This window comes from Lampetra fluviatilis, chromosome 8, assembly GCF_964198595.1.
Source record: "Lampetra fluviatilis chromosome 8, kcLamFluv1.1, whole genome shotgun sequence".
NCBI lineage: Eukaryota > Metazoa > Chordata > Hyperoartia > Petromyzontiformes > Petromyzontidae > Lampetra > Lampetra fluviatilis.
In genome coordinates, this window is record NC_136282.1 from 2250792 (window position 1) to 2265124 (window position 14333).

Consider the following 14333-nt stretch of genomic DNA (forward strand, 5'->3'; position numbering starts at 1 on the left):
TCACCACACTCTTACTTGCCTATTTTTTACAATGTTGTTTCAAGTCTACCTTCAATAAGTCCATAAGATAGATATCGACATCCACAGGCGTGTTCGCCAGGTTGTGACCTTCCAGCAAAACACTGAATGTAACTTTTTGTTTTGCTCTTATTTACCTCAAAGCCCCCACGAATTTTAAACTACACGTTATCAGTTTATCGAGGTGATAATTTCATATCTTGATGGCTACGGGTGGGGGTGGCTAGGGAAGGGGGCACGCAGTGGGGTGGGGGGATGGGGGGGTGCCTTCGCTCAATGACGGGCACCTCCCCGAGTCGAAATTAAAGAGAAAAATAACCGAATGGAAAACAGTGCAAAAACAACCACATTGCAGAAGAAATAAAAAAAAGACGGTGCACTAACATAAATAAACATGACATTTTATTAATGTCCTGTTACCAATTGCTTAAAAAAAAAACATTTAGAGAAGAATTAATAAAAAAATCACCATTAGTTTTGACTGAATATGGCTCAGTGCTACTTTACTCTGAGCTGCAGACATGGACCGATCATTCCATATTCGTTTGTGATTGTGGTCGTGTTACCTAAGGTCGAGTCAGCCTCAAATGAGTACCTCGTGCGGAGTGTAAACATCACCAGTGGGGAAAAACAAAGGCGGCTAGGCGTGGTGCTGGCCACCCACCCCCTCGTGTACCGTGCCGGCCTTCATAGGTGCTCGCTAACAGCACTTGCCCCAACAGTCTGTTAACTTATACAGAGGGGTCTTTGTCTTTGTTACCTGATTGACACGTGAGGTCGATGTCTTTTTCAAACTCCGTCTGTAACACAAACATGAAGTTAAAATCATGGAACCTTCCTTGCCCGTATCAAAATATGAGATTAAGTTGTACCCTTTCTGGCAATAAAACCTCATGTAAGAATAGGTTAAAATATTAAAAGATAATGTTACCTCCTTTAACAATATTATTCAAAAACACTCAAACGAATATTTATAGTCATTCCTAATTATAAGCATTCAAGTGATGACATGTAAATTACCGAAAGACCCAGAGTATGTAAATTACATTAAAGCCTAACTACAAATAATTAAGGTGAATACCGATTACGATGAATGCAATTACATTTTTTAAAAGGTCTACCATTTTAAATAGCACAACTTCATAAGCAACATATATATAATATCACATGTATGAAATAAAAACCTTAGCCACCTTCATTATGAACGACGTGTTAGAAATCTAAACATTCGGTCGCTGTTAATTTAGACATCGTTCAACAACATGTCATCTTTTCCCCTGATTGAAGTCTAACCCACTCTACCAGCTTGTTTCCATAGGTCTCGACAAGGCGCGCATTCCTGTTCGAAAATCTGATTACGTTCTATAAGGCTCTTCCAACCTCAGCCGTCACAAACATTATGTTACCTTCAAACGATTTCACTACCTTCGGTGGCATTTACCTTTAACCCATTTTCCTTCACATCTCGTAATGCTGTGGGGTGTAAGATCCCTTCCCTCTGTAATCTAAAATATGGCTCTAACATAATAAATAATTTTTTACTTTAAAAAGCTGGAAAGCCACAGGTGTAGTGATACTCTCTGAGACACAGGCAGCTTCCCCAGGAGACAGGTTAGGAGTAGGGAAAGCTGCGATATTCAAAGAGACATTGGACCAAGGGCGATTCCCGCTGGCACTCCATCACCGGGCAGCTGAGAGTGAGGGACGGAGAGAGAGGGAGAAAGAGCTGCCAGGGAAATCCTCGCAGAGTTGCGAAGCGAGCCATATTGGGTGCTCCAGTGAGGCCATGTAAAAAACAACGTGATGCAAACCCATGTAGCTACAGCATGCACCTTAGATGTAATGTTTTCTGTACTACGAAGCCATATATGTCGAAAATCCCAGTTGGCTATATCTTAAGTGAGATTAATATTCTACGATAATAACACTGTGATTACAATCAGCGCTGCTGTACAAGTGATGGTTTCCAGATAGAGTCCTTTAGTTTAAACTAGGTGAGAACTCATTCAGAAAATGTTTTCGTTTCTTTCAGAGAGTGGTCTCCAGAAAGGGAAATCGCAGAGCTGCTTCTGAGAACTCAAATAAGCTTTTATTCACACTGGAGATGGTAGCACCTTTTCACCCACCCTGCTACAGAGAGAAGCGTTCATCACATTTCCACGTCAAACCAATAGTTTACTTCTCAGAGCTGGAGTTTAGCCAAAATGAGTGTAAAGCCCAATTTAACATTTATTTTGTGCAGTAGTTTATGACTGGGTCGGAGAGGTAATCAGCTTGACTACATCTGAGAACCTGGCTTAATGTGGGCAGCTGCTTGCGAATACTACTAATTTTCAGTTTATAATTTCACAAAAAAACTTTGGCTAAACTGTAACATTCACGATGTGCGGCAGACGTCACAATTGTGATTGTGACTAAGCATTGCCCATATAAGGGAGACTTTTACCACTGGTAGGCAATTATATCTCGATGGGCCAATACAGACTTTGTCGTCCCATTGCACTTGGATACCGTAGCAGAGGAGAGGATCTGAACCCTTAATGTGCCTGTGATGTTACAACACTTCATGGCCATAGATTCCCTTGTTTTCCCGATGTGACGCATTCCATGCCACATATGACCCATCGCCAGTGCTAAGTTCTGCCGTATATATTGACCTCTACATAGAACTACAATGTAGAATGCTCACATGGTTTGTTTTTCACCGCACCGTATTACGTGATTCATGCATATGATTTGTGACAACCATTATCATTTGGTTAATCCTACACCCCCTAACACCTATATTGCTTTGAGACCTGTCATTGGAGCTGCATATCGAATTCAAATTTATTACCTTACAATATATGTTAATACCTTGTCCCTTACCATAATTTGAGCTTGCCCATTGGGGAAGTAGCCGCAAGCTTCACTTGGATCAAGGCGACCCGTGATACGAAACTTAAATGCATTTTGAACCTGAAGGACAACAACATACACGAGTGTGTTTTGAGTAAAGAAAATTCATACGGGTAACAGTAAACAAGCAAATTAGGTGGGCAAACGCTATAGAGGTTCAGCCCTGAAATTGCCTGCTCACGTCACTGCTGGCAGAATGGCTTCCACGAGAGGACGCTCTCGAGAGCTCCTCTGGAGAGCTTTTGACCGGTACTTCCATGCTGGCCAGATGTCTTTAAAGAGGTGGGAGTAACGACCCTTTATCTCACCGCCTGCTGATTGACTGATTGGTGCACCCCATGTACACTGATGTTGGGTGGACAGAGGCGGGGGTGTGGATTTAATAAACATGCACCATTGTTTCAATCGCCACGCGTGGAGATCAAACTGGAGACCTCTGGATTGCAAGTCCAGCGTAACAACCCTGAAACATGATAATTGGTTCTTTACCCTTCTATCTGGCAACAAAACTGACACCTTTTTTACAAGGAGTCATGTTTGCATAGACCGCAATACCTGCAGTCATAATACAAACAAAAGAACATAACTCTGATAATGTGCACTGTCATTGAAGTTGATTGGTCCACACCCGAGACAGCTTTCCTTAGAGCCAGATAGAAGGGTAAAGAACCAATTATCATATTTTAACTGGCAAATGAGGTTCCCATAGTGTAGAACCCTGAAACAGTGACAGTAACCCCAAAAGCAAAGTATGCGTGTTTAACTAATTGTTGTAACGGGACTACGTGTTTTCGGGCAATATCGCTGCCACTTTAACTGGTTTACTTATGCAGATTTGGCTGTATTCTGGGAAATGTCAAATTATGTATATAGATGTGAACTATATTCACTTTTAAATTTGTAATTCTATGCATGTTGAACTTCTTTCGCACCGTACATAGCCCAAATGGCATCATGCTCTTATAACCCGTATTTTACAACACTCATTTAATTTAAAGAGTTACAAATATATTCCATTAAATAAACTTGGGATGTAGAGTAAATTCGCATATAAAAAAAATATAGTTGCACTTGAGCCACATGGCAAGACTTACAAACAGCTGCTGCAGTGGAGAGAGCAGCAGCTGCAGTACCAAGTGACTGACAGAAAGGGATTATTCAAATTAAGTTGAAGGAAGAGTGGTCAGGAATAAAGATTAAAATAGTCCTGTTCATAATAAGAGATCGAAGATGCTTACATAAAGAGAAGTAATATTAAGTTGTTCATCACATTTAATAGATTCGGAAATAACGGACACTATTAGAACATGGGATAAGGACCAGTTCAGGATAGCTGTTAGCATGAGACTGGGCCACCAGGAAGCCACACATCTGCTGGTCATGAGGTTGGGCATTTGGTCAACCTGAAATATAATTTTCAATCAGCCAGCACATGATTTAAGCTGTGCCGAGTGTGTGGTGGCTCACTGGGAAAATGCCTGGTTGTTTGGTGGCAGATTACAACTCTGGAACAATATTTGTAGAAACATATTTCCTAAATGTACGTCACCGTTTTTTTTTTAATCTAAGATTAGGTGGTGAAGATACTCTGTGATGCAGCGGTAAAGTAAAGTGCTTGAAACTATACTATTTATATTTTACCAGGTAAGGCCCACTGAGCTATAAGAACTGGCCACAAATTATAGCCCAACGAAGTGGCTTATCTTGTGGAAATGTATAGCAGCCAAATATTCTAAACGCATGTTGATCCTAAAAAACGGCGGACCCGGAGAAAAATACACACGAACACAGGGAGAACATTTAAACTCCAAAAATATTCAGGAGTCAGGGTTGGGATCGAACTGACAACCTCCTAATGCGAGGTAGTTAAGCTTATGAAGTGGCCATGTGGCTCAGAGGTCAGAGCCCTGAGCTTGCACTGCTGAGAGAGAGCCTGGGCTCTGTGCTTAACCTTGATTCTCAAGTGTGGTGAGTTGATGTCCTCAGCCCAGTCACTAATAACTACACACAAACACACACACAAACCATCACATTAAATTGGTTCTGTACTTAATTTGGCCAAAATTCCAGCTCTGAAAAAGAAATTTCTCTATATGGGAGGGTGGGTGAGAAAGTGCTGCCCCCTACTGAGTTTCAATCCCAATATCTGTGAGAACAAAATCAACGTGCGAATAGTATTCATGATAATGAAGGATACCATGACCAATCTGCCATGCGCACAGTATGGTATTATTCTGGCTGTCGCCTGATGAGGCTGTTTTGTTTACGTGACAAACCTTACTAATTGGCTGTGTCGGGTGATGGTGGGTTTAACGACACATTTATACTTACAAGATATAACCCCCAAAAAACCTATATTACGGTATTATTCGTAACTATAACAGGATTTTTTTTCTAATAAGGGTTGCTGAACAGAGGCCCAAAATCCCAAAAGGCCAGCAACAAACATCCCTTCTGAAGGTGTAATAGGTACGCGTTGATCAGTGCCTTAAATCGAGCCAAGTTATTATTATGAGAACTTTGGAAACGAGACGATGGGAGGGGATTCCAGTGTGCAGCAGTGCGATGATTACTTTGTCGTGGGGCGACTGTGCAGAGTGTATCACCCATCACGGCTACAGCGGTAAAAATGAAATTCATTGTTGTCAAACATTTCATTATCTTCAATCATTAGCTTCGTAATCACTCACCACATTCATCGTCTTCTATGCTAGTGTAGAGGAGTGAAATACACGGTGCGCACAGTTAACCGAGGGCAACTGAGGGCAAACAGGTGCGCGTGTGCAACGTGAGGTTTGCACGGACAGACTGCCAGTTGTTAAGGGGCGAAGCAGGCGCAAACGGGGTCGACCGGTTGTGCACGTTGAGACCGGAGGTATTGCCAGGGAGACGGGAGATAAGGGTTGATTGATGATTCGACAGGCACCTGCCTGGCGAGAACTTAAAAAGACGAACGAGAGGTATCGGATAATTAGCAGAGGGATATAAGGGTGTGTGTGTGAGCGCAGAGGGAGTTGTTGCAAAGAGTGAAGACATCTCGCCGCTGCCGCTCCAGCCGTCAACGGAACCTCAACCCTCATGCCGTCGCCGGGCGGGTGTTGGCTGATCCCCCCACCCGGGACAGACGGGTGAGCGGGTCTGAGGGAACGTAGGTGAGAGCAGCGGTGGAGATGTAGAGTTTCTGTGTGCGGAGTCGCTGTGTGCGGAGTCGCTGTGTGCGGAGTCGCTGTGTGCGGAGTCGCTGTGTGCGGAGTCGCTGTGTGCGGAGATGCCATGTGCGGAGATGCCGAGTGTGAAGACGCTGTGTGCGGAGACGCTGTGTGCGAAGACGCTGTGTGCGGAGTCGCTGAGAGTAGAGCTGCCGAGTGCAGGATAAGTGAGGTGGAAGGTAGATAAGAGTGGAGAGAAGTTAAACATACGTGACCGTATAGATAGTTATAGGAGTGCCTACAACTGGTGCAAGAATAGGTGAATAAAGTGTAAGTAGGTGACTTGTTACAACGTGTCGGTGTGAGTAATTTTAAAAGACTCTACACTAGTATATCATCATCATGAGTCTCCATGAATGATTATTGATAATAGGATGAATGCAGCACCTCATGGTCTGTGTCCATATTGATATCTAAATGCTATAGACAATTGCGTGGGTTTGGAATCCGTCCAAGGCCCCCTTCCACACTCTGCCTTTAATTTGCAAATTCTCGGGGGGGGGGGGGGGGGAACGGGAAGGATCACGGGTCAACTCGACTCTATAAACTGAGTTGCAGCTATGGTGACTGTTACATTGGGGAAACGAAACGTCATGTCTCTGATCGTGTCCGCGAGCACAAGTCAGATCTGAAACACGGCAAAATTGAGTCTTCCGCCGTTGCCGACCATTGCTACAACGCGGTGGGCTCTCATGAGATTGTTTTCTCCGAGACTAAGGTGCTCTGCAAACCCTCTGGCTACCATCAAAGGTTTGTACACGAAGCCATTCAGATATACAAACACAGACATAATTTCAACCGTGATGATGGGTACAAACTTAGTAATAATTGGAAAGATGTTATCAACCATGAAAAAAAATATTTAATTACACATTTTTGAACCATCTTATCTGACAGGCACCATTTTACTTTACTTTACCGAGTGTTAACATCCCCAGTGTTTAACAGTACTCTCTTTATTGTCAGCCAACACTGGTATAAACATGGGCATTTTCGTTCTTTTCTATCATGTGTATCAACAGGTGCTTGTACATATACATGTCCAGGTACACTTGCACCCCGTACTCTCTTTTAGCCCCCCCCTCCTCGTCCAATACGTTAGCATATCCAACAATAGCTACTTGCGCACAAACACGTCCACGTCGCCGACGCTTACGTAGCACTTCGTGCCTTCTTTTAGCCCCCCTCTCCCGATACGTTCTACGTAGCACTTCGTGCCTTCTTTTAGCCCCCCCCCCTCCCGATACGTTCCATTCATTGGCTACCACATTCTGATAAGCTCCCCCCCCCCCTCTCCTCCCCCCTCAACTTGTATTTAAGGGCTTGCATCTTCAATCCTTGCCTCACTTGATGCAGCAAATCTGGCTGTGACGGTCCCACCTGATGACGGAGACTTGTGTTGCCTCAGAAACGTCGTGATTTTAGTGTTTTATTTTTATTAATTTTAATTTCATTTTTTACCTACGTGACTTTACCGAAAGAACTAAGAGTATCAACTCGACTCTGCTGATATTTGGCATTATGGATAGAAGGGCCTTGGTTCAAAGAGTTTCAATGTACATGTGAAAGAAGGCTAATGGGTTTTAACTCACGAATCAATTTTGCCTCCACGTGTGAATTTAAGAACTGACAAAACATTCCAGGATAAAAGTATTTTATTTATGCATAAACATGAAGGAAAATTGGTCAAATATTTATTTGGTTTGCAAAATCTGGTTCCAATTGTCTTCATGATCTCAATTTACACCATGTCGTTTGAGGTTGTTCCATTATTAATACTGCAAACATTTACCTATTTAGGTAGGCAATCTACAACATCATCTTCATCATCAGACGAATGATCGGTGATTCAGCTGTAGATATCCAAGTATGATCCTGCACTAGTTAAATTAGTAGATCGCAGAGCCGCAACGCACGGGTTGGCCCGCGGCTCTGCGATCTTCCATTAACATGCTAATCTCTCATTAACATGCTAATCTCTCATTAACATGCTAATCTCTCATTAACATGCTAATTTTCACCTGGCAGCCCTTTGATTGGTGGAAAACCAACTACCGTCGGATTGGGCCGCCCACCACTTTTATTATCATTGGCTGTTGACACTTGGGCTACGCCTATTTCAAACCCCTTATAACAGTTTGCCTTGGAAGCTTGTGTTGCGATCGAATCGTTGTAGTTTTTTGTTATTTTTCTTTGAACCTATCTACGTGACTTTACCGAAAGACCCAAGAATATGAATTCCTGCAGTCACGAAAGCTTTAAGCCTAGTCTATGTGCTATTGAGCACCCCCTTCGTTGATGCCGGCTTCTTCAATCACACTGGTGATTGTGTTCACCAATTTCTGTTCCAATTCTTATCGAAGCGGATATACAGAGTATTGTTGTATTATAACTTGCGTGTGGCATTTACATGGTTTTTCATACATTTCACTTGTTCCTTATGCTTTTGAGTTATTTGGTCGTTTCCATTTTACCTTACCCCAACTTATTTTGTGCAGAGTCCATTATGATCCTTCTATTATCTAGAAATTTAAAACTTTGTTCTTTGAGAAGCACTTTAGGTTCTCCCAATCCCTGAACTGGACTGTTAATGTTTAGATTTTTTATGTCTTGCTTATAATTAGCTCCCTTATCTAGTACATTTGACCCCTCATGCCCACTTTCTATACTAATTTAAGGAAGAAGGTGTTTTGTGATCCATAACAGAAGCTTTTGGGTTAGATCACATACATATAAATGTAGTGGCGGGTTTAACAAAAAACATGTATATTTACACGATCTAACCCAAAAACCTCTTATGTACAATATTGCTTGTGAAAGCCTATTACGTGTTAAACTGTTTTCTTGAGTTCTGCTTCGCTGTGAACTCTAGCTGATGCTTTCCTCACCATGAGGCCTCCTTTGTCAGTACCAAAATATACTAATAGGGGTTTTCCCCTTTTTTTCTGGCAACAACACTGACACATTTTGCAAGGAATCATGCTTACATTAACCACAATACTTGCAGTCAAATGCAAACAAAAAACAATACTCTGATAATTTATGCATTGTCCTTGAAACTGATTGGTCCACACCAAAGACAGCTTTTCTTAGAGCTTAGTCTCATGGTGCTCGACCAGATGACTCCAAAAGGCGCACAGTTCAAAGACAACGCACTATGAGAGTAATGAGAGCTCGGGGCAAGCATCTACATCATGAGGCCTCGTTTTCCAGTACCAAAATATACTAATAGGGTTTTTCCCCTTTTTTCTGGCAACAAAACTGACACCTTTCTCAAGGTGTCTGACACCTTGCAAAAGGTGATACCTTTTGAACTGTGCGCCTTTTGGCGTCATCTGGTCGAGCACCATATGAGACTAGGCTCTAAGGCTCTAAGAAAAGCTGTCTCTGGTGTGGACCAATCAGTTTCAAGGACAATGCATACATTATCAGAGTATTGTTTTTTGTTTGCATTTGACTGCAAGTATTGTGGTTAATGTAAACATGATTACTTGCAAAAGGTGTCAGTTTTGTTGCCAGAAAAAAGGGGAAAATCCCTATTAGTGATGCTTTCCTCTCACATTTCCCCCATTTTCGGCAAAATTGAGTGAAAAATGCACTCCATTAACATAATGGGAACATTATGGAGCAGTGATGAAAGAATAAGATTGGTAAATTTGGAAGAAAATTCGGTTACATGATTTCACTTGGTATACAACACATCTCTCGAGAGCATTAGCATGCTGTAAGTCGCTTTGGGTAATGTCCATGTAGAGCTTTCTCTCTGCATAGATTTCTTTTGGTGTAACTGAAGCCCCGTATCACAACTTGCAGATGTACGGCTCACTATTTTACCTCAAATATTGTTATATTTGCTTATTGAGGAAAGTCTAACCAAGTGGCAATGGATATTTGGTTTTTATCGGCATTTGTTATCATGTAGGAATACAAAAAAAATAGAGCACCCACACCGAGAAGGGGTGGAGGCGTAGTGTTCAGTGCACTGTGCTTTGAAGCTGGCAGCCTGGGTTGTATTCCTGGTCACGGCTAACATCAGTGGCGAGTGATATATGAACCGGTCCTCCCCACCACCCTTCACGGACCCAGCACTGACCAACGTGGTGAAATATGGTCGAACAATCTCCATGGCCGACAAGGCATGATGAGGGCTTTTATCTGGCAGTGAATTGGAAAAGGGCTGTAAATGATGATGATTATCCACACAAAAAACGCACATATACATATCACGTTCCCCCTCTTCAACTCAATCCATCACCAGCTCCCTGACATAAACAGAGTTCCTAAACTGGTCTAGGACCTTTCCTTTCCCTCTACTCCCATGCTATTTTGCAGACACATGGAGTTATTTCCCCCCCCTCCCCCTGGTTCGTGTTGTCACGATGTCCCGCACCTCAGAGACATTGGATACGTTTGTAGTGACACTTGATTACACACGGTGCATTGATCCAATAAAACTGTTATACAGTAAAACCTCGTTATTTCCGTATTTGATCATTCGTAATTGGGGATCATTTGGCATGGCTGTGCTTTCGGCATACATACAGTATTAGTAATTTGCCATGAGCCGAATTGCCGTACCGAATGGTTCAATTTCGGCAAACACGTGGAGCGACGCCACGCACCACGACCAAAACAATGACTCAGGCTGGTGGTGGCGTACATGGTAAGCGTTAGTGCAGAGCTGTTGCTTTGGACTTTACCTCGTTTATGCACTCTGTGCACAAGCCAACCCTCTCAGAAATGTCATCTAAACCTACATCAAGAAGTAATAGAAAGGGACTGAAGTATAAATCCCTTAGTCTGCGAGACAAATCCAAAGTTTTGGATAGAACTGATGCATGGTGTGTGTCAATGCGTATGGTGTGTGAAGAGTTTGGAAAACAATGTTTTTCTATTGTTGCAGGAGGCACTGGGGAGTACTATTGTACATCATTCGGAATATTGGATAATTCGGCAAGGCCAGAGCCCCATATGTGTCGAATTAACAAGGATTTGCTGTATATATATAAAACACCACACACGAGCTCCAGAGAGAGGTGAATATCAGACTGCTGTTGCGTGGTACAATGAGGCTTTTTTGCAGCTGCACTCAGCAGTGCCCCTGCTGTCCCACAGATAGTTTAACCTGCCTAAGTAAGTCCCTGTGGCACTCATCTGCGCCTGTCATCTCCGTAACTAAAAACCGTGACCTTGGACTGAGCAGACGGAGATTTGGAGAGCATGTCCTTTCACGACCATCTGTTTTGTAGATCTGCTCAGCAGTCAGGCTATCGTCCTCCATATGTAGTCATGGAATTCTCCATTCGATACAAGCCATTTGCAGTGACGATGTAGCCGATGGATTGTGTTACACTCTTTGCAGGCTTGAAGGCTACCATCCAGAGGCAAAGCTAGTTTTATCTCGGCCAAATGTTGCGTAGGGGTCAATATCCTTTCACACAGAATAAGAATAATTGATTAGTTGGCCTTCAGTACAATATTAATATGAAGTTTGTTCACATACCGCACCTTTAATTTTGGACCACCTCGTAGTGCTACACGGCACAATTTGTACAAACTGCTGTGGCGATGGTATGGGGAGGTCTTCATCCAGCTGTGGATTCATGCTATTAGTAAGGTATATAAAAAGCAGTATAAAGTGAGAGGAGTGAATTCCAAATGAGCAGTTAAAAGCAGGCCACTTACAATAAAACAAGATGAAAAATAATATTAGTTGAGAACTTCTGTATCAAATAAGAGCTGGATTGTTTTGAGCAGTGGCTCTCAACCTTGTTTGGCAACTGTACCTCTTGCTGAATTTTGTTTCAACCGAGTAACCCCCTTGCCTAACCCAACATGGTTCTAAGAAGTAAATGTATTACTAATGAACATCAATATTTTAATCAATTGTCCACTTTGTGAGGTATCCTAACGAGCTTGTAATTGCAAGCAAATACAATTTCAATGGAAGCTCTGCATGCATGACGTAATTTGTTCCCGCTCACTGGTTACTCTTGGAAACCACATTGTTAACGATCAATGAGTTTAGAAAGGTGTTTTAAATCGTTTTAAGTTACGTATGGATTTAAATTGTACTGTAGCAAAGAGTATGGATCCCTGCAGTCACGAAAAGTTAAAATCTAGATTGTAATGTAGTGATTTTATTTTGGAAGATTCATACATGATTCATCACCAATGACTCTAATATATGATATAAATTCACACATTTATAAATCACCTCTCGCGTACCCCCTGGGATTTTGCCACGTACCCCCAGGGGTCCGCGTACCCCCGGTTGAGAACCACTGTTTTAGAAGATACACAGCCTATCAAAGCGTGATTAATGATGCACTAAGATGATGTTCATGTCATTCATGAGAGTCGCAACGTGAATAAGTGTTAACTACCCAGACAGTCAATTGCATTCTAAATATATTCTTCATCACTGGACAGCAGTGAGCTGAGTGTGAATTTAAAAAATATGCTTTTGAACCATTCCATAAATACAGCCTCTTATGTCTGGTATGAAGCTGCTGATTGTGGAAAGTTCACAGGAAAATGCCCTGTAACACGGCGTTTGATCATCATTCATGCTGATACCAGTCTGCTTTAAAGAGGAATAGAGTCGTGTGATGCATCTGCTCACCCCAACGTCATTAGAAATACCACGGCATCCTGAGTAATCATATTTTGGGTAGATTAAAACTATTCAAAATAACATTAAATATCTCTCTCTTCTTTAGGAAGAAATAGTTGTAATTTATCAGAAGAGTACAGTTACAATGCGAGATAATGCTCAGGTGGAAAGAAAAATCGTACATTTAAACAAACAAAGCATTGCGCAATGTCCTACCAGTGAGGAAACAAACCTCAACGTACAGTTCCGTAGTCAACGGTGCTGTATCTTTGGCCAGAGTTATCCGAACGGCTAAATATCTCAGTGGACCATAGCCCAAGAGAGGGAGTTACGTTCAAGAGCGCTGTGGCTTCTGCCTGGCATTTGTTGATTTTCCTCGGAGCTATAATGATACATTTCCTTTTGGTGTTTTGTGTTCCATCTGGTGCACAGCGGGAGTTGTAATATTCTCTCCGCTCTACTCATGCTGCCCTCCCCTGACCCGAGCTTTCACAGCCACTCTCATGCCCAACACTTGACCCCTACTATTACTCCACCGCTGAAGATGCGTGTGGCCGTGTGTGGGTCATGTGCTCGGCACCTACGGCTTGATATTGACAACTCTCAGTCAATGCCACCCGGTTCGCTACCCTTTAACCAGTGTATTAAATGTGTGTTGGGTACGTGCTCAATGCAGTGTTGGGGAGAGAGCACGTATTTATTTTCTCCAGGGATGTACCATTTGACATCTACACGTTAATGGTGAATTTGCGTGGAAATAACCCTCGTGTTCTTGACTTACCGTTACAAATGACCTGTGACCCTTGACGTGTTTGCCAATTATTTACCCATTAAAACATGCCCTTTTGTACCAATTAGCAAGATAAAACTGGCATCCCCGATTGGTGAATACCGTTATAAGTAAAGTGAACCCTCCTCCCCGTTGCTGCTCCCTAAGCCGGAATGCAATAGCGTTGTTTCTTTCAGTGGTAAACAGTTGCAATCTGGTACATCTTAACACAATGAAAGCAGACAAGAGCCTTCCTTGCAAGAAGCACACCTAATACCCTTCTCGGCGACACAAAAGCTTCGGTGATTGCTGGCTGGCCAAGCTCTTCATTCAAAATTAGAATGGGGGGGGGGGGGGGAGGGGCACTCCAACTGATACACTGGGAGTGTTGATATTCCAGCAGTCATATTAATAGCAGACCCCAAGAGTGATGGGGTTTACTTGATCCTCACTTGAACCCTATCACCATTTTCAAAATGAAGCCTCGTGAACATTTACATGTCCCATCCTGTTGGCACCTCTCTGTTTCAGAGAGAATGCCCAAACCCTCCTAGGCCATCCTCTGGAGAAACCTTATTACATGGGATAATTTAAATGTTGTCGTGGCTCTGTAGCTGAACAAATATCCCCGGGCCAAATGAATATTGGGCTGCCCTTTGCTGCCCAATATCACCTCCCTACTTGACCTCAGGGACTTTACACGTGTCTAGGACTCGTAAAACTGCTTATCGGACAATTTTCCGATATGTGAAAAGCTTATGAAGAAATCTCTCAAAGCATGCAAGTGTGATTTCCACCATTACAGTACATGTGCCCATCGCTT

At 42.6% G+C, this 14333-nt stretch overlaps 1 protein-coding gene across 1 annotated transcript in view; it reads right to left on the reverse strand.

The window, feature by feature from the left end:
• Window positions 1-14333, reverse strand: part of LOC144933773 (adhesion G protein-coupled receptor B3-like) — a 235164-nt gene that overhangs the window by 11807 nt on the left and 209024 nt on the right. The window contains exons 25-26 of the mRNA XM_078858875.1: window positions 2887-2976; window positions 779-818 (exon numbers count right to left, since the gene is read on the reverse strand). Of these exons, the coding sequence (XP_078715001.1) occupies window positions 779-818; window positions 2887-2976 (130 nt within the window). The remainder of the gene's footprint in view (window positions 1-778; window positions 819-2886; window positions 2977-14333) is intronic.